Source organism: Strigops habroptila, chromosome 7 (assembly GCF_004027225.2).
Source record: "Strigops habroptila isolate Jane chromosome 7, bStrHab1.2.pri, whole genome shotgun sequence".
NCBI lineage: Eukaryota > Metazoa > Chordata > Aves > Psittaciformes > Psittacidae > Strigops > Strigops habroptila.
The window spans coordinates 2,488,725-2,509,950 of record NC_044283.2 but is presented as its reverse complement, the minus strand read 5'-3'; the positions used below and the strand labels follow the sequence as shown (position 1 = coordinate 2,509,950).

The 21,226-nt window shown below is 41.5% G+C and overlaps 1 protein-coding gene across 1 annotated transcript in view; it reads right to left on the bottom strand.

Moving 5' to 3' along the window:
* C7H20orf194 (chromosome 7 C20orf194 homolog) overlaps window positions 1-21,226 on the bottom strand; it is a 78,801-nt gene that overhangs the window by 14,243 nt on the left and 43,332 nt on the right. The window contains exons 21-29 of the mRNA XM_030491485.1: window positions 18,694-18,797; window positions 14,959-15,105; window positions 10,940-11,028; window positions 10,611-10,709; window positions 10,228-10,345; window positions 8,541-8,629; window positions 6,986-7,144; window positions 5,765-5,890; window positions 3,766-3,803 (exon numbers count right to left, since the gene is read on the bottom strand). Of these exons, the coding sequence (XP_030347345.1) occupies window positions 3,766-3,803; window positions 5,765-5,890; window positions 6,986-7,144; window positions 8,541-8,629; window positions 10,228-10,345; window positions 10,611-10,709; window positions 10,940-11,028; window positions 14,959-15,105; window positions 18,694-18,797 (969 nt within the window). The remainder of the gene's footprint in view (window positions 1-3,765; window positions 3,804-5,764; window positions 5,891-6,985; window positions 7,145-8,540; window positions 8,630-10,227; window positions 10,346-10,610; window positions 10,710-10,939; window positions 11,029-14,958; window positions 15,106-18,693; window positions 18,798-21,226) is intronic.

Here is a 21,226-nt window from a genome sequence, read left to right as displayed (position 1 = left end):
TTGTGCTCGTCTAAGGGAATGGCTTTCGGGCACTAGCTGTCACTCTTGCTTATACACTCCCACACAAAGCTTGGAAGCAACAGAAGATGCTCAGAACCTGCTTCAGCTCCATGCACAGCTATGCATAAATCTGGTAGGTGCCAGTATCGACCAAAAATTGGCTAGCAAATTGAAGATGGCATCATCCAGTTCCAACCCCCTGCCACGGGCAGGGACACCTTCCACTAGAGCAGGTTGCTCCAAGCCCCTGTGTCCAAGCTGGCCTTGAACACTGCCAGGGATGGGGCAGACACAGCTTCTCTGGGCACCCTGTGCCAGCGCCTCAGCACCCTCACAGGGAAGAGCTTCTGCCTCAGAGCTCATCTCAGTCTCCCCTCTGGCAGGTTAAAGCCTGTTGACTGTTGGTAGCAGGCAACAGTCCGTGATACTGAATTGAGCGATAGGTAGTGTAATCCAGAATTAAAATAGCTTTCTGAGAACTGGAAAGTGTCTACAGAGCTTTAGAAACAAGTAATTTTGACCCCTTCTATTCAAATTATCACTGTCATCTCTGCTTCCATGGCATTTTGAAGACCACCCAGTTTTGTTTAATTCCTTATTTATATACTCATGTAAAGAAAACAGTCTTTGGGGAATGCGTGTTCAATCGAAGCAGTAAAGAAATGGGAGGGATAGATTAAAAGTAAGTGTGATTTACAGGAATAACAGATACTCTTTGCTCCTAAACGTACAATGGGTATATTTAACAACAGCGATATCTTAATGTGTAAAACAACTTCATATACAACACAAGAGATGCCAATGTAATTAGTGAGCTGTTATCTTACAGCTTCTGTGCAAGAAAAAAAGAGGAAAAAAAAGGATATTTGGAAGGAGTGAGACAAAAGGAAACCACAGCACACAGATGGCAGCAATGTTTTTATGGAAGGTTTAAACAAGTATGCAAAGGAAAGACAAAGCAAAACTGCTCAAGGCATTATCAGTTCTCCCTGAGCATCATCCGACACTGTCTTAGCCCACTGATGCTACAGTAACACAAACAGCAATATTGGGGTGCATGACACACAAAAAAGGTAGGACAAATATCTCTCAAAGTGAATGTCTCATTAAACATCCCACACGACTCAGCACCTCTCAGGCCACCCTTGGAATATTGTGTTCAGTTTTGGTCCCCACTATAGAGAAAAGATGCAGATGGGCTGGAGAGAGTCCAGAGAAGAGCCACAAAGATGATCCAAGGGCTGGGAAAACGTTTGAGGAAAGGCTGAGAGAGCTGGGACTGTCCAGGCTGGGGAAGAGAGGGCTCAGGGAGACCTTGTCACCATGTGCCAGTATTTAAAGGGTGGCTACAAAGAAGATGAAGACTCCCTTTTGACAAGGAGTCCTATGGAGAAGACAAGGGGTGATGGGCACACGTTATTCCTGCGGAGATTCTGACTGGGCACAAGAGGAAAATGTTTCATACTGAGAACAATCAACCATTGGAATAATCTCCCCAGGGAAGTGGTGACTCCCCAGTACTGGACACTGTTATTGGGCTGGACAGGGTGCTGGGCCATCTAGTCTAGTTCATGCTTTGCCTAGAGAGGTTGGACCAGATGATCCTTGAGGTCCCTTCCAACCAGGGATTCCAGGACTCTATGAAATAATGCTATAGTTGCATCAGAAATGAATTCTCAATTATGTAGAAGTAAACTATCTACCTCACTTGTGATACAATTCTGCATTTGCCTGGAAGGTTTAAGAGCATACCCCATCCCAGTTCAAAGCATACTTCTCCTCCTAGAACTTCTCACACAAAAATTGCCCTTATTCATGTGAAACAATTCACTTTACACAAATAGACCTCTAGGCCATCTAATGTCACATACTGTATCTGAAAACTAGATGACAAAACCTTGCAACACGCAGAAACCATTCGCTGCCAGAACATTCTTCTAACTGCCAGTATTTTTCCCTTCTTTCAGTGTTCGGACCATAGGAGAATTAGCTGTGCTTGTCCTAAGCTGCTTCTAGTTCCTCCTTGAACAATGACAAATGCTCAACCACTCAGGTCTGTACAAATGGACTTGAAAAGAAGATAGATTTGAGTATTCATTTGTTTTTTTCTGGCACAAACCAAAAGGGCATTTGTGCATTCTGAACTTCTCAGTAGTTATTGATAATTCTTCACTCTTAACCTTGTCCTGCTCTCTTCCTCTTCACTCATGGATATAAAAGTTATTTACTGGGCAGTTCCCCAATTTGTAGCACCAAGATTTTTCTCCAAATAAGAATAAAATACTGATCATAGCAGCCTTCCAGTAATCTGATGGGGGCTACAAGGATGCTGGAGAGGGACTCTTCATCAGGGCCTATAGCGATAGGACAAGGGGTGATGGGTTCAAACTGAAACAGGGGAAGGTCAGGTTAGATATAAGGCAGATGCTCTTCCCTGTGAGGGTGCTGAGGCACTGGCATAGGGTGCCCAGAGAAGCTGTGGCTGCCCCATCCCTGGCAGTGTTCAAGGCCAGGTTGGACACAGGGGCTTGGAGCAACCTGCTCTAGTGGAAGGTGTCCCTGCCCGTGGCAGGGGCTTGGAATTGGATGATCTTAATGTCCTTTACAACCCAAACCATTCTATGAATCTATGATCTATACAATAACACCTACATACTCTCCAGCTTTTTCACAACTTCATTCTTTTGAACTTTGTTTTTTTTGGGCTCCCTTCACATAATAAAAGGTGGCATAATTCTGGCAGCAAAACAGCACTACAGAGTCCAAACAGCCACCAGAAGAGTGCAGCACCCAACTCTGACAACTGCATTTCAATACAAACACAACAATTGCAGCCCTGCAATTCACTTGGGAAGATGTGAATGTAAAATCAGCAAGTCATGCTGCAGTAACTGTGGTCTAATAGTGACTTAAAACCAACTCAACTGTCATTAGTATCCAGTTTCAGGCCAAGCTTATAGTCTGCCTAAAATAAAGACTATCTGACTGGGGAGATCTGTTCTCACACACCACATGCACTGGTTTTAATGTTGTGAATCAGCCATACAACTGTTAAAAACAACTGTAAAGGTGCTATTTAAAGTCGAATTTGCTTCTGCTCTGGCAACTTCAAGAACTTATTTGATGATAGAAAAGGAAGTATGATATCCCAACTTAGACTAACCCCAGCTCGAAGTTCCAAGCCTGACAAGGAGGATGGTGCAGCCAATGATTCATTTCAGAGTCAGGATATCAAACTAAACATACAGGTAAGAAATAGTTCTTCTGCAGCTGAGCTTTTCTGTCTGCTGCAATGTCAAATGAACCTTCTGAGGATCCTCTACACTGCACTAAGAGGAGGATATGGGGAACAAGGTAACCAGCTGATTTTTACCTTTCTAAAATAGCAGAAGTGAAAGGAGAGCTTCACTTCCTCACACTGCCCCAAAAGATGCTAGAACTCAAACCCAATCCATTTTCCTCCTGAATTAACAACATGCCATGAGTTACAACAGTTCAAGATAAGCAGTTTAACTCATGGTCTTAGGAAACCCATCCTCCAGATGAGGACAACCAGAACGCATCATGCTCCAGACTTCTACATCTTCTCCAAGTGGTTTTGATGTTTAATAGTGTAGGCAGAGATTGTCTGTTCTGCACAGATGGTTCTTACCTCCAAGAGCTTATTATGATCCTTTGCCTATATGTGTTTACAGTGTATTTATTTGGCCATATGGCTCAGCTACTTATTCTGTATAGCTCAAAGTCAAGAGAAGTGACACGTACCTTGTGAACACTGGTCCAAGAACTTGGGAAAAAGGAGCCTAAAGAAAGCAGAAGTTTGTATATCAAGCATGGATATTATTAACTAAAGCATTTACATTCGCTTGGACACTGACGGCTAAAAACTGCATATCCAAACCATTTTCATATTCCCTTTCCGCACTCCATGTAACTGGAACATCCCCACAGTTTATGTCTTCCAGTCCTCCTGCAAAACTTAGTTTTGTAGATGGTTTTAATTCTTTCATGCATTTGAGAGCTAATTCCCACCACACAATCTATTCTGCATTGTAGGAAGTCAGCAAGGCTTCAACATTACTTTAATTCCTATTAAAACAATAGGAATTTTAAGCTATCCTTAAGAACTGTGCCTTCCAGACATGCTGGGAACTCTTCATGGAAGGGCTCTATGTGCACAATGCGCACAATGCTTTCTGTACACATCATACCCATTGCTGGCACCGTGTTGGACGAGTGACAACTATTTTTATGAGCTTTACCATGCACACAAAAGCTCCAGAGTCCCCCTTCAAGTACTTCTTGCTTGCCCTGGTGTGCTATTCAACACAGGGAAGAGCTTCATCCCAGGTTCATGAAAGAGCTAGAGCTCTACAGTAATGAACTTTGAGACAGGAAAGGGTATTGATTTTCTTGACTGCAAGTCTCAAATCAAACATTAAAATCACTCTCCTCAATTCTCACAGCGAACTCGCCAAAGCTTCCCAGCTGAAAGGTTTGTCATTGGCAGTATGTGGCTACTTGGTAAGTTCTTATCAGGAGAAACTTCAAAGTGAGACACAAATAGCCCACAGCACAGGCTAAGCCTCTTCCTTCAATTGCTACTGCACTTCAGGAGACAAACAATGTTAGTCAAGGGACTGCAGGCTACTGCTGCTGTAAATACTACTCAGTACCATGAACAGTAACATATTAGTAAGCTCAAAAAAACTTCAGAACCTAAAAATAGAACTTGTCTTTCCTATAATTATGGAATGAACAAGTTTAAGCACCACTCCAGCAGCAATTCACCAATATTTTATGTAGGTTTTATTATTTATTTACAAGCTTTGTCATGGAGACAAAAAGTAGCAGTAAAATAATGTCTATTGACTAGTGCAAAGCACAAGAAGCAAATTGGTTAGTGTTCTTAAAACAGCTAGGAAGTTTGAGGAACAGACTTCTATAAAGTTATTGGCAAGTTCACCTCTAAGCTGTGATGCACAGTTTTATCACAAATAGAACTGATGCTATGAACTCCCAAAACTGTAACGGCTTTAACTTACTTTTATCAAATCATTTGAAAGGCATAATTGCAAAACTTAAGTATGATTATTTTAGAGACAGATCTATGAAATTAGTTCCATGTTTGCTGAACATACACTATGAAACAGCAACCAAACCATTCTATTTAAAATGTCAGTGTCTTGGCTTTGCTACTTTTTCCTCCCCACCCTCTGCCTTTTGCAGTAACCCAGGATATCAGATTTTAATACTTGCAATGCTTTCGCTTCCGTGCTTTGTCATTCTCTTCCACTAAGCATGGGACTGCTTCCATGTTTTAAATCTGTAAAGCCTTCATTTAATATCCAAAAGCAGTGATACGATCAATAACCCAAACTGAGATCACATCTCAATTTTTAATCACATTTAAATAAAGATTGTAAAAAGAATGATTTTCAAAAGCACACAAGAGGACAGTTGACTGTCTGTAGATTTTGAAGTCTTTATCCATAATAGACATATTTAAGCAGCATGCTAATGACAATCTGTGCTTATTCTTCCACAAGCTAAACTTTTATTAATATATATCATTATACACCTGGTGGAAACCAAGTGTCATCCTTATAAACCAAACAGCACTTCAAAGTTAATCCAAGATGGATTACCTAGAGATTGAAGACAGTTCAATGACATTTAACCATCATGTATCTAATTATTATAGAAGTCATCTCATAAACTTACATATCTATTTTCAATCTACTAAATATATTTTAAAGTATACCTATGTTCCATGTAGCAACTCAGTGGCTCCACACAAGTATTAATTGCTCCAATGGTGAAAGAAGACTTCACATCTGGGTCAGGATGAGTTTGCAGAGCCTGCACAACATCAATAACATCCGTATACCTGTAAGAATACAAAATGAAATATGGCTTCAGAGAAACAGAATGACACCTTTCAACATCTAGTAAGAAATAAAACAAGAGGGACTTGGAGCTGTTGGAGCGAGGCCAGAGAAGGCCATGGAGCTGCTGCGAGGGCTGGAGCAGCTCTGCTCTGGAGTCAGGCTGAAAGAGCTGGGCTGGGGCAGCCTGGAGAAGAGAAGGCTCCTGAAGGGGACACCTTAGAGCAGCTCCAGTGCCTAAAGGGGCTCCAGGGAACCTGGAGAGGGGCTTTGGACAAGAGCCTGTAGGGACAGGACAAGGAGAATGGCTTTAACCTGCCAGAGGGGAGATTGAGATGAGCTCTTAGGCAGAAGCTCTTCCCTGTGAGGGTGCTGAGGCGCTGGCACAGGGTGCCCAGAGAAGCTGTGGCTGCCCCATCCCTGGCAGTGTTCAAGGCCAGGTTGGACACAGGGGCTTGGAGCAACCTGCTCTAGTGGAAGGTGTCCGTGCCCATGGCAGGGGGTTGGGGGATGAACATTAAGGTCCCTCCAACCCAAACCAGCCTGTAATTCTACTGCCTTCATCTAAATCTATGGCTTTGAAGACAGGCAACCAGTACTCCAGCAGTTTTTGAAGACAGACAACCAGCATAAAGAAATTTCACTATCCTTTGAAGGACAAATTCCTCTCTACTTAGGACCTCTGCGGGGTGGTGGAAAAACCCAAACCCAAGAGCAAACCACACATGGCTGCACCGATATATAAAGTGCCATTTAACAACAGTCTTAAGATGCAGCTGGAAAGGGCAAGACAACTTCTTTTGAGAAGCCAAAAATCACAGTCAGTCTCCCAGATAGGGAAGAACCACTAAATTCAGTTCTTCCTTCCAAAGGAATACTAGGGACACCTTTTTCCCAGTGGAGTAACAAGGAATAAAATTAAGATGTAGAAAAGCTGAGTCTAGTACATGTGTAAAACAAGTCACTGAGCGCTACGCTATAGCACAGAAATTTGCCTGCCTCGCAGTGATGTGAAAGTTTAGAAGTGCCTTGGAAATAGGAAGGGAAGAGAAAATCCCTTATTCTATGCAACAGTTCAAAGAGTTTCAAACATTTACCCTTGCAAGACCACTAAGAGACGTTTTTTCTTCTTAGCATAAGCGGACTGACGGACGTTGCGGTTCTGCTGAGCCTCCAGGACACTGGAGAGGTAACGCTGGAAGTGGGTTGCACTGAAGCATTCAGGACTATCCATAGTTTGCCTATAAACTATCCACCTAAAGAACAGAAAACAAGGGAAGAAGTCTATGTTCTGTGACATAATATCACTGTTTTAGTTCAAATTCAACAGGTGAAAAATACATTGGAAAGCCCGAAGATTCCACATCTCTCATTCTACATGCAAAGAGGAATTTACTTGGCTTTCTATCATTTCCAGCATAAGCACATTCTTTACATTCCTACCAAGAGATTTGGTGGGGTTTCTGTTGTTGGTTTTTCATAAAACAGCTTCTTCAAGCAGCTCATCATATGAGTAATTCTGATCTTTGTTAGTGATGCAGTAAACAAAAACTATAGGAATCCAATTCAAAGGCTTTGGGCACGAAAATATTTCACTGCATAAATAAAAGGTAACCCTGACATTTGGAGGAAAACATGATGAGATGTATTATTACAGAACCTTCAAAAGTCACCTTATGTTTGCCCTAAAAACAGAACGACAAAATAGTCCTGAATAAACTTGCTTGTATCAAGACACTGAGTTAAAAGTAACATAAAAAACCTCTACTCCAGAATATCACAAAGATTAAACACTACAGTGTTTGGCTGTAAGATTTAAAAGGATAAGAATATATTGATTTTCTTATTTTCCAGAAGCTATATTAACACATAGAACTGCAAATTCCTACAGTAGATTTATCTTATTGCCATACAACACATGTCCTGATTATATCTCCTGCTATTGTAGAATAGAAACGAGGTCAGATTAAGAACAATGCTGCAGTAAGGACTGGTAGTACAGCCTTTTCTCCAAGAAAAAGGCATTTTAGACTCACTGCCACTAGTTAATAAATGGAAGATCTTCACTTGTTTCCTTCAAATTGTGAGGACTTCCACACTTGCTTGAGGCAGGATTCATTCAGCCCTTCTAAGATTATTCTTAACTTGAATGCCCCATCCCTGGCAGTGTTCAAGGCCAGGTTGGACACAGGGGCTTGGAGCAACCTGCTCTAGCGGAAGGTGTCCCTGCCTGTGGCAGGGGGTTGGAACTGGAGGAGCTTTAAGGTCCTTTCCAACACAAACCACTCTGGGATTTTGTTTGTAGGATCAGTGATAGTTCCAGACATATATCATAGATCTACAGCAATACCTGTGGTGTCCTTAATATGGAATATCCAATCTCCTGTGCTATTTTTCTTGCCTAAATATCTAAAACCTAAGGGTAAATCTACCTGGCATAAGTAACAGAACTGAATAAACCTTACCCTACAGTGTGCCATGCAGAACTAAGTTAAGATGCCTCATAATATTTACTGAATTTATTCTTACAAAACATTTACAAATTAGAAACTGGGATATAAAATAAAGACATCAACAAAGCGAAGAAGCATTAATAGCTTAATGTCCTTCATGTTGAGTAATGTTGCTCTGTAAAACCAGAACTGTACAAACCTGCCATGCTCCTTGTTAAAAGTCACAAGAAAAGCACACAGATCACTGGAACGACATCCTGGAAGACCCGTTATAATGGTGATAACCACCTAAAAGACAGGGAACAGGTAAGAAGGGGGGTAACTTGAAAATTAGAAGCAAGCTACAATGATTACACACACATAAGGCTTCTATATTCATAAAATCTTAAGTCTAAACACGGAAACAGCAAGATAGTGTAGAACTGTAATTGTGTTTATGCAAGTACTCAGGTATGCATCACTTTAGAAAGATGTTTTATCTTGGTTTTCATACCTGAAATACAGTGAAAGGATAATTAACAAATATAGAAATCAGTATTCTAAAAAAACTTGACACTAAAATCTAGTCTGCAATGAAAGTATTATTGCAAATGTCAGAGAAAACACTGCAAGAGACAGCAAATGGGTAATGTTTGCTATGATGAAAAGGGTACATTCAAATACAGAGAACAGTATTTGAGCAAAATGGTTTTAAAAGGGATGGTGAATGTGAAACAGTCTTGGCAATCACAAACAGCAACTCTAGGTTTGTGACATTGAACCAATCTTCCACTACACAAAAGCTGTTTCAGCAAAGCTGCATTTTGAGTAGGCTAAAACAACTCTCTGTGCTGAACCTGGCTTAAGAAATTCTGCCACACTGGTAACCAGCCATCACACTGTGTATCAGCCTGCTGCTAAAAGACTAATTACCTCTTCCTGACTTCTAAATACAGGATATCTGAAGATATCCATCTGCAGAGTATTTGTATCCTATCCTCAAAATCTCTTTCAGAAGGGATATAGAAAATGAGTATTCGTGATAATAGATATAGAGAAGTAACTCACAAAAATCAGAGGTACTAAGTGCATGTTATATGTAATTTCGTATGAATATTATAGAAAGATCTGTCTTGCAATTTTAAACATACCCCAAACAGTTAAACCAACCTTAAAATCAGATTTAAAAACATTCATAAGGGTTTATTAATGAATACTTCGTTTAAGTGTCAGTATGGTTGATCTCTGTGCTAGACCCCAGGAAGTCTGTCACCATATTGCAATATTCGAAGAGAAGGACTGTATTCCTGCTGCTCTGATTTTCTTGCTTACAGCAGATTTCAAATGTTGCAGAGTTACAAGGAAGTATTTTCTCTGAAAACGCTATTTAAAGCACTCCTTAAGTTTGACAATTGTTATTGCTCCTATAGAGAACCGAGTGTTCTACAGATAATATCAGCAAATGTTAAATATCATGTGCTATCTCTATGCTATTTAAAGGACTTTAATGTTCCAGAGAACAATTCAGTTAAATTATTCAGCAATTCATAAAAACAAGCTACTGCTGGAGGGCTAACTCTCTGGGCACGAGAGAAAACTGTTCACTTAAAGATCTGTGCCTCATTTGCTGCCCCTGATTTATCAGGCTGAAGGATCATTAGTACTTCCAAAAGATTGTTCCAATGAAAAACTAAGTAATGTAATCAAGAAAACAGAGCAGAGCAATTTGTTCTAATAAACAGACTTGAAGAATGTTCAGTGTGAACTGGTGGTACTGAAGAAGGAGGCAGAGAGCATGGCTACAACACACATCAATACTTTACTACTTTACCTGCAACAGATGACAAACAATATTAGCTACATACTCCTTACTAGGGTTAGGAAGTGGTGTTGGGTTGCTTCCTTACCTTATCACTTTCTGCTTTGCTATCAGGAACGATGTCTGACTGTTGCAGTACAATAGGAAGATGTGCTCTCATGACTGGCTTGTGACTGACGCTGCTGACCGTAAAATGTTGCACAAACCTTTCAAAAGCAAAAAGTTTCATTTTCTTACAATCAAGAGCAAAAGATTTCATTCATATTTTAGTGATTTCCCAACTGTTTTTAACTGTATTCAACAATAAGACTGTTATAAAAGGCCAGAGGCTTCTTAGAGACAAAATAATTCGTCTTAGAATAAAAGTATCTAAAGACAGTTATTTAATAAGCAATTTTTAGATGAGCAATACATCTACCAAAATAATTCTGTATTATTTCTGATGCCTTGAAAACAAAAATCATTCCTCACCTCTCCAGTTCTGGAAGGGCAGCAGATAGTTTCAGCTCCCTGCATCTTTCCCCAGAAGGAAACGGCAAGGAATTAAATAGCTTTTGAACATTGGAATGCCTGGAAGAAGCAAAGTAATGAGCTGGTTAGTTAAAGGAGAAATCTAGAAATTTATCTTCTTTAAATCAGATGGCTACATAAAACTAGTACAAAAAAATCAAGCTGGTGTTGCACTAAGACTGCAACAATTCCTTTCTGCATCACCAAAACCTTCAATGAGTGACAGCAGTTTATTGTCTGCAGCACAATGTTAATGTACAAGTGCACTGGAATAAGTGGCATGAACTTACATTCTCTTTTGCTCCATAGACAGGAATTCTTCCTGGACAACCCTTAAAGATAATCCTGAGTTTGTCTGGCTTTGCCACGAAGAGAAAACCTGGAACAAACCAGACCTATGCATAAGTGCCATTATTCTGCAAAATCTGGGTTGAATTTGTTTAGGAATTGGTTTTGTTCCCCTAAATAAATACATGCATTTTAACTAGCCATTAAATATGTTGCAATACTGGTTTTGCTGCAACAATTCAAAATCTGGACAAGTCTCCACAGATGACATTCTGTAAAGTTCTCTTTGGCTAGAATGGAACTGCTTTAAGAAGTAACTTTATTGAAATGGTCTAGTTACCCTGGGACCAAAAAAGTTCCTTGAAAAGCAATCACAGAATCCCAGACTGGTTTGGGTTGGAAGGGACCTTAAAGCTCACCCAGCTCCAAACCCCTGCCATGGGCAGGAACACCTTCCACTAGAGCAGGTTGCTCCAAGCCCCTGTGTCCAACCTGGCCTTGAACACTGCCAGGGATGGGGCAGCCACAGCTTCTCTGGGCACCCTGTGCCAGCGCCTCAGCACCCTCACAGGGAAGAGCTTCTGCCTAAGAACTCATCTCAATCTCCCCTCTGGCAGGTTAAAGCCATTCCCCTTGGCCTGTCCCTACAGGCCCTTGTCCAAAGCCCCTCTCCAGGTTTTCTGGAGCCCCTTTAGGCACTGGAGCTGCTCTAAGGTGTCCGCTTCAGGAGCCTTCTCTTCTCCAGGCTGAGCAAGCCCAACTCATCCAACTGCTGTACACAGCAGGAACCAAACTAATCTAAGTCTTCTTTTAAAAAGTATTTCATGAGGTAAGTTTGCAGCAATCATTTCTAGAAATTTCAGAACAAACTCTATTCCCTTGCAAAAGAAAAGGGAGCCCTTCGTTTCGCTAGGGAACAGTGATTTGGCTCACATCCTATTCCTCCAGCCAAGTCACATTAATATGAATGGCATTCTGAACCTAGAAATCAGATTCAGATGAATCACGCAGTCATTTAAGTGTTCGGTATTTCCCTTCTTTTAATAAGTAAAGGCAACAGCCATTGTCATTCTTCACAATAATTTGCTGCAAGACAAAACAACTAGGGGGGAAAGACTGCTTTCCATTAACAAATCAGCATCCTAAACACAAGGGTACTGAGATAAAACCCCATCAAAAGAAGATCAACTTTTGATATTAACAAAGACATTATTGCTTGCATAGAAGGATGCACGCAACCAACCAAAGAACCACTTCAAAACACGTAGAAGAGGTGAAGGAAAATGCCTACAAGGGATGGTAAGGACTGGTCAACAGAAAGTTGTATTCTTTAGAAGTGAAAACACAGGTCAGGCTGAGACAGAGCACAATGGAAATGAATTGTTCCTTTTTGTATAACTTAATGAACATTGGAAAGATGTGTGGCATTAGAGAAGGTGAATAAACTACAGAAATCAATATATCATAGAACCACAGACTGGTTTGTGTTGGAAGGGACCTTAAAGCTCACTCAGTTTCAACCCGCTGCCACGGGCAGGGACACCCTCCACTAGATCAGGTTGCTGAAAGCCTCGTCCAACCTGGCCTTGAAATACATAGCACTGACTAAATAACACTGACAAAAAGCAGCAGGAGGCTGGGGATATTCACCAGCAGAGTCGCTTAAGGAATGCCCAATGACACCATTTGCAATGAATCTGGCATAGACTGAAGTGAACTGACAGCATTTTGGAGAACTAAGCTGGGAGACAAGTCAACACAGTATGGAGATGCTCCACAGAAAAATAGATCTAACAGTGAAAGAAAGAGGAAGAAGATTAGGAGGGAGGTAAGTATGAAAGCAAGCACGAGCACTCAAACATTTCTAGAATCAGCTGGAGTACCAGTGAGCAGCAAAAGAGAAAGGACCTGAAGGAGTTTGTCAAAAAAATGAGCACTTCTATTAATTCAAGGTGGCAGTGGAAAGCAAAAGGCAAAGCCAGGGTATCTCTGAACATTTTCAGAGGGAACTATTACTGCCTCTGTTAAAGACACACATACCCTCATGTCAGATACTACACACAGTATCTACAGCCAAAAACCAGATCAAAAGTATTACAACGATTAGAAGAAACCAGAACTTTTTATAAGCATAGATTAAAAGGATTTGGTTTTACCAGGCCAAATAAGCCAATAAGAATAGGCCCAAAATTTCTGACTACCTCAAGGATGTCTATTGGTAAAGTAATAGAAGAAAATACCGAACATCCAAAGATATAAAACTAGACCTAATGAAATAAGCTGAAAACTCAAAAACAAACCAACCAACCATTCCCAACCACTCACACAGTGGAACAGTGGGAGGAATCTAAACACTCTAAATGAAAGGAGTAGAAATTTTATGGTACCATTAATGCTACCAGTGGGGACTACTCACTGAGCTAGGTGGTCTTTCCCTGTCCAGTGTTAGGAACATATACCAAACCCCTTGTGAAGTCCTAAAATCTCCAGGCTCATTTCCTCAAAAGTGCTATTGTTATAAAGTTATGTTTATTAAAAGCCTCTGCATTACAATACATAAAGCCAATCTACAGAGAATAATAAAACGCCATATGGAATACTTGAAGACTTTAACAAAACTTCCCTAAGGATCACGATCCAAATGTGTCTAACCATAAAAAAACCACAATAGAACCTCTGCCACTACATACAATTGCTGTAGCCAGTTATACACCAGTCCTACATTTAAAATGCAACTACTAGAAAACAAGCTTTTAGAGCACTCACTGGCTTCAGAAGACAAAATGAAAGCACATGGTGAGCATTAAATTTAACGAGCAACACAATCACTAGAAATGCATACATAAGTTCAAGTTTCTCACACATGGAAGTTCCTAAGATCAGGAGCAATAATGCTCCATAGAATCATAGAATCACAGGATGGTTTGTGTTGGAAGGGACCTTAAAGCTCATCCAGTTCCAAGCCCCTGCCACGGGCAGGGACACCTTCCACTAGAGCAGGTTGCTCCAAGCCCCTGTGTCCAACCTGGCCTTGAACACTGCCAGGGATGGGGCAGCCACAGCTTCTCTGGGCACCCTGTGCCAGCGCCTCAGCACCCTCACAGGGAAGAGCTTCTGCCTCAGAGCTCATCTCAATCTCCCCTCTGGCAGGTTAAAGCCATTCCCCTTGGCCTGTCCCTACAGGCCCTTGTCCAAAGCCCCTCTCCAGCTTTCTTGTAGCCCTCTTTAAGTATTGGAAGGATTGGGAAGGTCTACAAGGCAGGGCAGTACAGTCCATGACAAGCTCAAGTCAGCAAGACAGATGCTGTAGGTCACACAGGGAATCAGGACTTTCTGGGTGGAGGTCTCCAGACCCACTTCCCACTCTAAGCAGGTTTATTGATAGCAATTCAGATCAGCTCAACCATGACTTCAGAATCTTCCAAGGTGGAGGTTCGCTGTCTGGGTGACCTGTTCCAGGCACTGCACCAACCTCCCACTAACAATCAGTCTCTATCTTCAAAGCTGCAGTCTATGGTTCCTGCCATTGTTATCTACCATCATTGAAAAAGTTATCTGTAACTGTCCTTCCTCCTGCAACCTCCTCCTCCTAACCCTGATTTGACACAAGAGATAAGCAGCCTCAAGATCACATCAGCATTTTTCTCAATACCCTCCATGAATCCCATCCGGCTTCAAAGAGGTGGTTTTCAATGTATTTCCTAATTTGATGCTCCCTCAGTATTAACAGCCTATTCTCCTCTCTACGCTGTTCTTCACTGAGACATAGGAAAAGCTGAAATATAGGAAAAGGTTTTGCTTGGGAAAACTGGTGCAAGAAACACCCTGATTTTTAACCCTTCCTGTATTTACTTACCTGGTGACAAGCTTTAGTGGCTCAACTAAACATAAGAAATAAACTAGATTGAGAAAGCAGGGGATAAGACAGACATCAACAAATTCACCCTTCATCTGAAACACAAAGACTAATTGTGTGGTCCCCCCCCCCACGCACACACAAGCCAATCTTTTATTACTGTACCTGTGAATAAAAAGCTTTATAAATCTTTCTTTTGGGGAAAAGTGCAATCATCAGAAAGTTGTCTCGGGTATGGAATTCAATTGGTAGATGAGCAAGCAAGGAACTTTTGAAGTCTATGAAGAGAGCAGCAACAATACTGTTTGAATCCTAGAAAAGGAAGAAACAGGACAACAGTTACTGAAAGTGAAAAAAAGGCTTAATACATGAAATAGCAGAGATCATAATTACCACAGTCATAGCTAGGCATGCATAAAGACCTGAACATTCATTAGCACAGGTATGGAGCAGAAGGATCAACTGCAGCCTCTGACAGTACTCCTCACTTTATACTTTGCAGCTACTAGAGGTACCATAAGCTTTAAAGAAAGCATTTGAGATTGTCCTAAGCACTTAAGTTTTGTCTTGCCTCAAAAAGAGAAGCTTGCATTTTAATATCTACTCTTTTCCCTCCACCAAAAACTAGACCTTTAGCCCTTTGCTCTGCTAATGCTTCACAACAAAGCCACCTTCATCTACACCTACACATCTCCTCTGACATGGATACCCTGGAAGAATGAATTAAATATCAGCTAAAAACATTAGAAGGATGTTATGATGCTATTGCAAACTGGGTTTTATACAATGGTCTTGAGTTTCTGACCTGAAAGAACCATACTGCAATGAGATACAACCATCAGGTCTGTAATTTGAAGTGTAGGTCACCTGCATGTTGGAAGTGTCCCGTTTCTCTCATTCTTTAATGAGCATAAGTTCTACTAAATCTATTGCTTCTTCACCTGAATCATGTCTTCAACAACAGGAAGCTGAAGCTCTCAAGATCAGTCTCCCTTAGAAACACTGAACTCAGGTTGTCCTATTTTTGGCCTCATAAAACAACACTGACCCTTGGTTTTCTGGATTTCAATATGGGCATTTATATGCAACTCTGAGGATGCTGAAGTGTTTCATGCTCAAGCTTTGACCTGTAGCTCTTTTCACACCAAAGTATTAGAAAAACAGTTCAATTGAGCAGAGTGAAACATCGCTGGAAAACAGAGTTCAACGTAGAACTGAGCAGCACCCATCTCCCTTTAAACAGAGGAAGTGAGCAAAGAACTCAACTTACTAACTTTAGAGAAGAAAAAGCCCAAGTTGGGGAACACTTACATAAGAACTGGTATCAATTTGGGGACATTTGCAAAGAGAATCTCAACCCTTTGCTATCTGAGGGATTAATTATAAAAGTAATCCCCTCAAAGTCATTGAGGCTACAGAAGAACATGCAAAAATGTTCTTCAAAGAGAGAACAATTTATCTTAAGAGAAAATGGTTTTTGGTATATGGTCCTCAGATCCTGGATCCTGCAGGACAGCTTACAGATTTCATAAGAAGTGACTAAAAGGCTAACTCATACATGCTGCAATCTGCATGTGAAGTGCCCAACAGCGTGCTCCTCCTCCTGGAAAATGTTTAGGGTTCCACAAATTGGAAAAAGCTGAAAAGCAGCAGCAATAATCCTCATGGACAGTAGGTTAAAAGAACCCAGTTCAGTGTTTTACGAGATGTTAAATGTTGTTGTGAAATCTAAATATTCCTCAGTAATATTTCTTCACTTAATAAATGGCCAAAATGAGGGCTGGAATCAGTTATTTACAAGCTGACATACTTGGTCTTGAATAAGACCTTCAAACCATAGCCCTATGTAAGCCCTATACAGTAGAGATGCCTTGATACAGTTTATTGAAACACTGAATTTGGATTTAAATGAGATCTTAGGCAGAAGCTCTTCCCTGTGAGGGCGCTGAGGCGCTGGCACAGGGTGCCCAGAGAAGCTGTGGCTGCCCCATCCCTGGCAGTGTTCAAGGCCAGGTTGGACACAGGGGCTTGGAGCAACCTGCTCTAGTGGAAGGTGTCCCTGCCCGTGGCAGGGGGTTGGAGCTGGATGAGCTTCAAGCTCCCTTCCAACACAAACCATTCTTCGATGCTATGATTCTATGAATAACTACAGAAGACAGACAAATAAACCTGGGAGTTTGGAGACTGGGTGGCAGTGGAGCCTGTTGGGTTTTCTTTCACTCCCAGGATGGCTGGTGCTATTCTAGAATAGTGCTGCCCTATGAGATGGGAGATTTATGTTTGACTCTGCTAAGATTGGGATGGCTTCAACTTTAGACCTTCACGGTACTTTAGACCTTCAGGGTAGATTCCTTCACCAGTTTGGTGAGGAATCTACCCTGTCCTCCATGCACTCAAGGTATATGAGCTTCAAGGACTTCAGAACCTCAAGCAGAAGGTAGGTGCCCACCTCCTCAGAATAGAGATGCCTGCAGCACGTGTTGGAAGCAGAGGTGCAAAGAAGTATCTAGCAGGCATGGTGATAGAGCTGCTAAGAAATTGCCCTTTGAACCCCTTAAAGTCTTTGTACCCTTTACTTTAATCCTAGTATTAAATGATCCTATCTTTTCCATCAACATTGTTCCGATAACTTTAGGAAAAAGCAGTCTAACAATTACCCTTCTTCTCCTGTCACTTCTGAATATTTTCAGCTCTCCACCCTTGTATTATGCCAAGTCAGTTGAACAATCAAATGCTCTCTGTCAAGGTTTAGCTTTACACAAAAATCTGGCACCAGTTCAAGAGGGATAGCCAGGCCCCATAAATAGCTAGTTTCATGAAAGTGAGTGTCTTGACTCAAACAATAGAAGGAAGGTCAGTGTTAAAATAGCTTCTTAAACTACCAAGGGGCAATCAATATCATATACAAGAAAAGGCAGCTAAGGTAAGATTCTCTTCACTGTTGTGTTTTCATATCAATGGAATCACACACTTGGATTGTATTTTACTGGTTTCCTCCATTAGATGATGAAATTATAGCAACACAATGCTTTCTGGAGGTCACTGAACAAACGTGTAATACTGTACCTGAAGAAAATAGAAACCAAAGGAAACTGAGATTTTTCGGGCTTTTTGTCAGTGCTTAGGAAACAATAAGCAACTAAAATAATCTCTTTTCCATTCTCAAAAAGTGACAGTTAACCCAGTGTATCTGCCTTGAAATGGGGAAAAATAAGCTAAGTTGCCATTACTAACCTAATTCTCAATTCCCACCAAGCCAGAACAACAAAATATTAGCTTGGCAAGTTGGGCAAGTGATCAAAGTTGACCACAGGAATGGCAAAAGTCTGTGCCTAGCTCAGAATATCTGTAATTACCTAAAACAGGCCTTTTCTTCTCACTTTTGAACATGAACCAGCCAGTCCCTTCACCCTGTCAGTTACACAAGGCTCTAGGACAGTAGACAGACACTGCTCGTGACCTCTCCAGAGATAAGTAACACACTGCCAAGAGCTTTTGTCTGAAGGTTAAATATATTTTGAATACAAGGCAGCATTTCACCCTCCAATACCCCACATGACTCCACGATGCTTGAACTTTTCTCTATCCATCACCTAAGAATCTCAATATTTTATGAATGTTCTGCAATTTTCTTTTGACAAAAAGCAATTTTCCACACCATTAAGACTACATTGATAGCTCAGTCTAATACAAAACTCCCTCCTCCTTACAGTTTAGTTCATCACTAAGTGGTTACGCTAATCAATACCAAAAGTGTGGAGGTTTGCATCAGTTATTACAGTTTAACGCACACACTTGTAGAACTGCAACTGAAATTGAACCTTTATATTAATACCCTACAGAAGTATTGTTAAAAATGGATAAAAAGTTTATGACAGTAAGAACAAATGCAATACTCACCCCATCATAGAAGGAAATGGAACTCATATGGTTCTTTGAAATGGAAATGCTGCCATGGTGAGGATCAGAAAAGAGAATGCCATCGGAAAAGAAGTACACTTTGCCTAGAATTTGAAAGAAAAAAAGAAATCAGATTAGCTACATATTGATATTTCAGCATCATAGAATCAAGTGGGTTGGTAAGACATTTAAGATCATTAAGTCCAACTGTTGCCCCAGCACTGCCAAGGCCACCACTAACTCATAGCACTGAGGGCCTCGTCTACACGGTGTGTGAACACTTGCAGGGACAGTGACTCCAGCACTGTCCTGGGCAGCCTGTTCCAATGCCTGAGCACCCTTGGGGGAAGAAACTATTCCTAATATCCAGCCTAAACCTCCCCTGCTGCAGCTTGAGGCCGTTTCCTCTTGTACAAGAGGAAAAGAACTGGCATTACTCGCAGTTACATTTAGAACAAAAGCAAAGCCAGGCAGTGAAGTAATTAAAACATGCAGCTGAACATGACTGCGCATCTAGCTCATCCATCAAAGGATGCTCGGAAGAAATAACAAAGAAACTTAGATATTTTTCCTCTGAAATGGCAACTTCAAATAAGGTCTTCAAAACTGTTCAGTATTTAGGCTTCATTTTAATGAAAACGAGCTTGATATGAAATCAGAGAATCACAGGATGGAGGATGGTTTGGTTTGGAAGGGACCTCAAAGCTCATTCAGCTCCAACCCCCTGCCACGGGCAGGGACACCTTCCACTAGAGCAGGTTGCTCCAAGCCCCTGTGTCCAACCTGGCCTTGAACACTGCCAGGGATGGGGCAGCCACAGCTTCTCTGGGCACCCTGGGCCAGGGCCAAATCAGAGAAATTCATTCTTTTGTAACAGAAAAGCAAGCCAAAACCATATTAATTAATCCAAACTAAACCAGCTTCCTTCAATATGGAAGCCAGAGGATTCTACCAGGAACTTACTATACTACTTGTATATTTTCCACAAATGATTAATCACAAAAGAGAGTTTCAGACTGATTAACTGAGTTCAGTTCATCCTACAAAAATCCCTAAGAGAGCAGATGTATCAATATACAAAGGAAAAGGCTCAACAGCCTGAACTTTTCTGATGCATTTTAGCCATGAATGCATACCTTGTCACACTCAGACACAAGTGACAGGGAGAGAACATGAGTGCCTGTCTGGCAGCACCTTTTGCACCTATCCTTGCCAGACTACATAGCTGCAACCTCAGCAAGCCCAAATTAGAGCACAGCAAACTGTCTCACGCTGTACATGGAAGGCAACGAGATCAAGTTCATTCTCACTTGACACCTAAGAAAATATCTCCCCTGTTGAAGTGTTACATCATAGTCCTTACACCACCTACTTACACCTCTCCATCCCAAGAGTTACCAAAACTTTAACTTCACAAATCTCCCCAAAAAAGGGCAACTGCTCTACCAGGGCACACACAGCCAGTTTTCACAAGCCAAAAATAGCAAACCAACCAATAATTCACAATTACTAGTCATTTACTGAGTGAATTATGTGCCCACAGCACTGTACTGCAAAATACCTAAATATGTTATTCTGCACTAACCTTTCCGTAAAATCTGTTCAATGAGAGCAAAAGCAAATTCTGCTCAGTGAAGGTTGCTGCTTAATTGCCTTCCACATCATTATTTATCCTCAAGACTGCATTGTATTGTTGCAAAAACAATAAAGCTAAAGGCTTCCCTCTAAAGATCATCAGCTTATCTAAGCACTTAAATGTCAGGTATTCATAGAATCATAGCATCGAAGAATGGTTTGTGTTGGAAGGGAGCTTAAAGCTCACCCAGTTCCAACCCCCTGCCACGGGCAGAGACACCTTCCACTAGAGCAGGTTGCTCCAAGGCCCTGTGTCCAACCTGGCCTTGAACACTGCCAGGGATGGGGCAGCCACAGCTTCTCTGGGCACCCTGGGCCAGCGCCTCAGCACCCTCACAGGAAGAGCCTCTTCCTAAGATCTAATCTATTAGTTCTCTTCTGCTGTACAGCAGTACTGCAACAACAGCACCTTCCCTGCACAGTGGAATATAAAAATACTATGCCTTAAGAAGCATCTATTGGTTCAAGGCAAAGCAGGGCATGCTAACACAAGGCAAACCTCTCCCAACAGACCACCCAAATTGCCTTTAGTTATATTACTGTGATATTCATGTCACACTTTAGTTCTTGAAGGTAAAGGGACCGAAAGAAGAGGAATGATCTAAGACTGTTGCTAGTAATCTTGTGTCAGAAAGCAGTGATTTGACTGAACTTGAAAAGGGCGAAGATAAAGCATTTTGCAAGGGCCTGTAGGGACAGGACAAGGGGAATGGCTTTAACCTGCCCGAGGGGAGACTGAGATGAGCTCTTGGGCAGAAGCTCTTCCCTGTGAGGGTGCTGAGGCGCTGGCACAGGGTGCCCAGAGAAGCTGTGGCTGCCCCATCCCTGGCAGTGTTCAAGGCCAGGTTGGACACAGGGGCTTAGAGCAACCTGCTCTAGTGGAAGGTGTCCCTGCCCG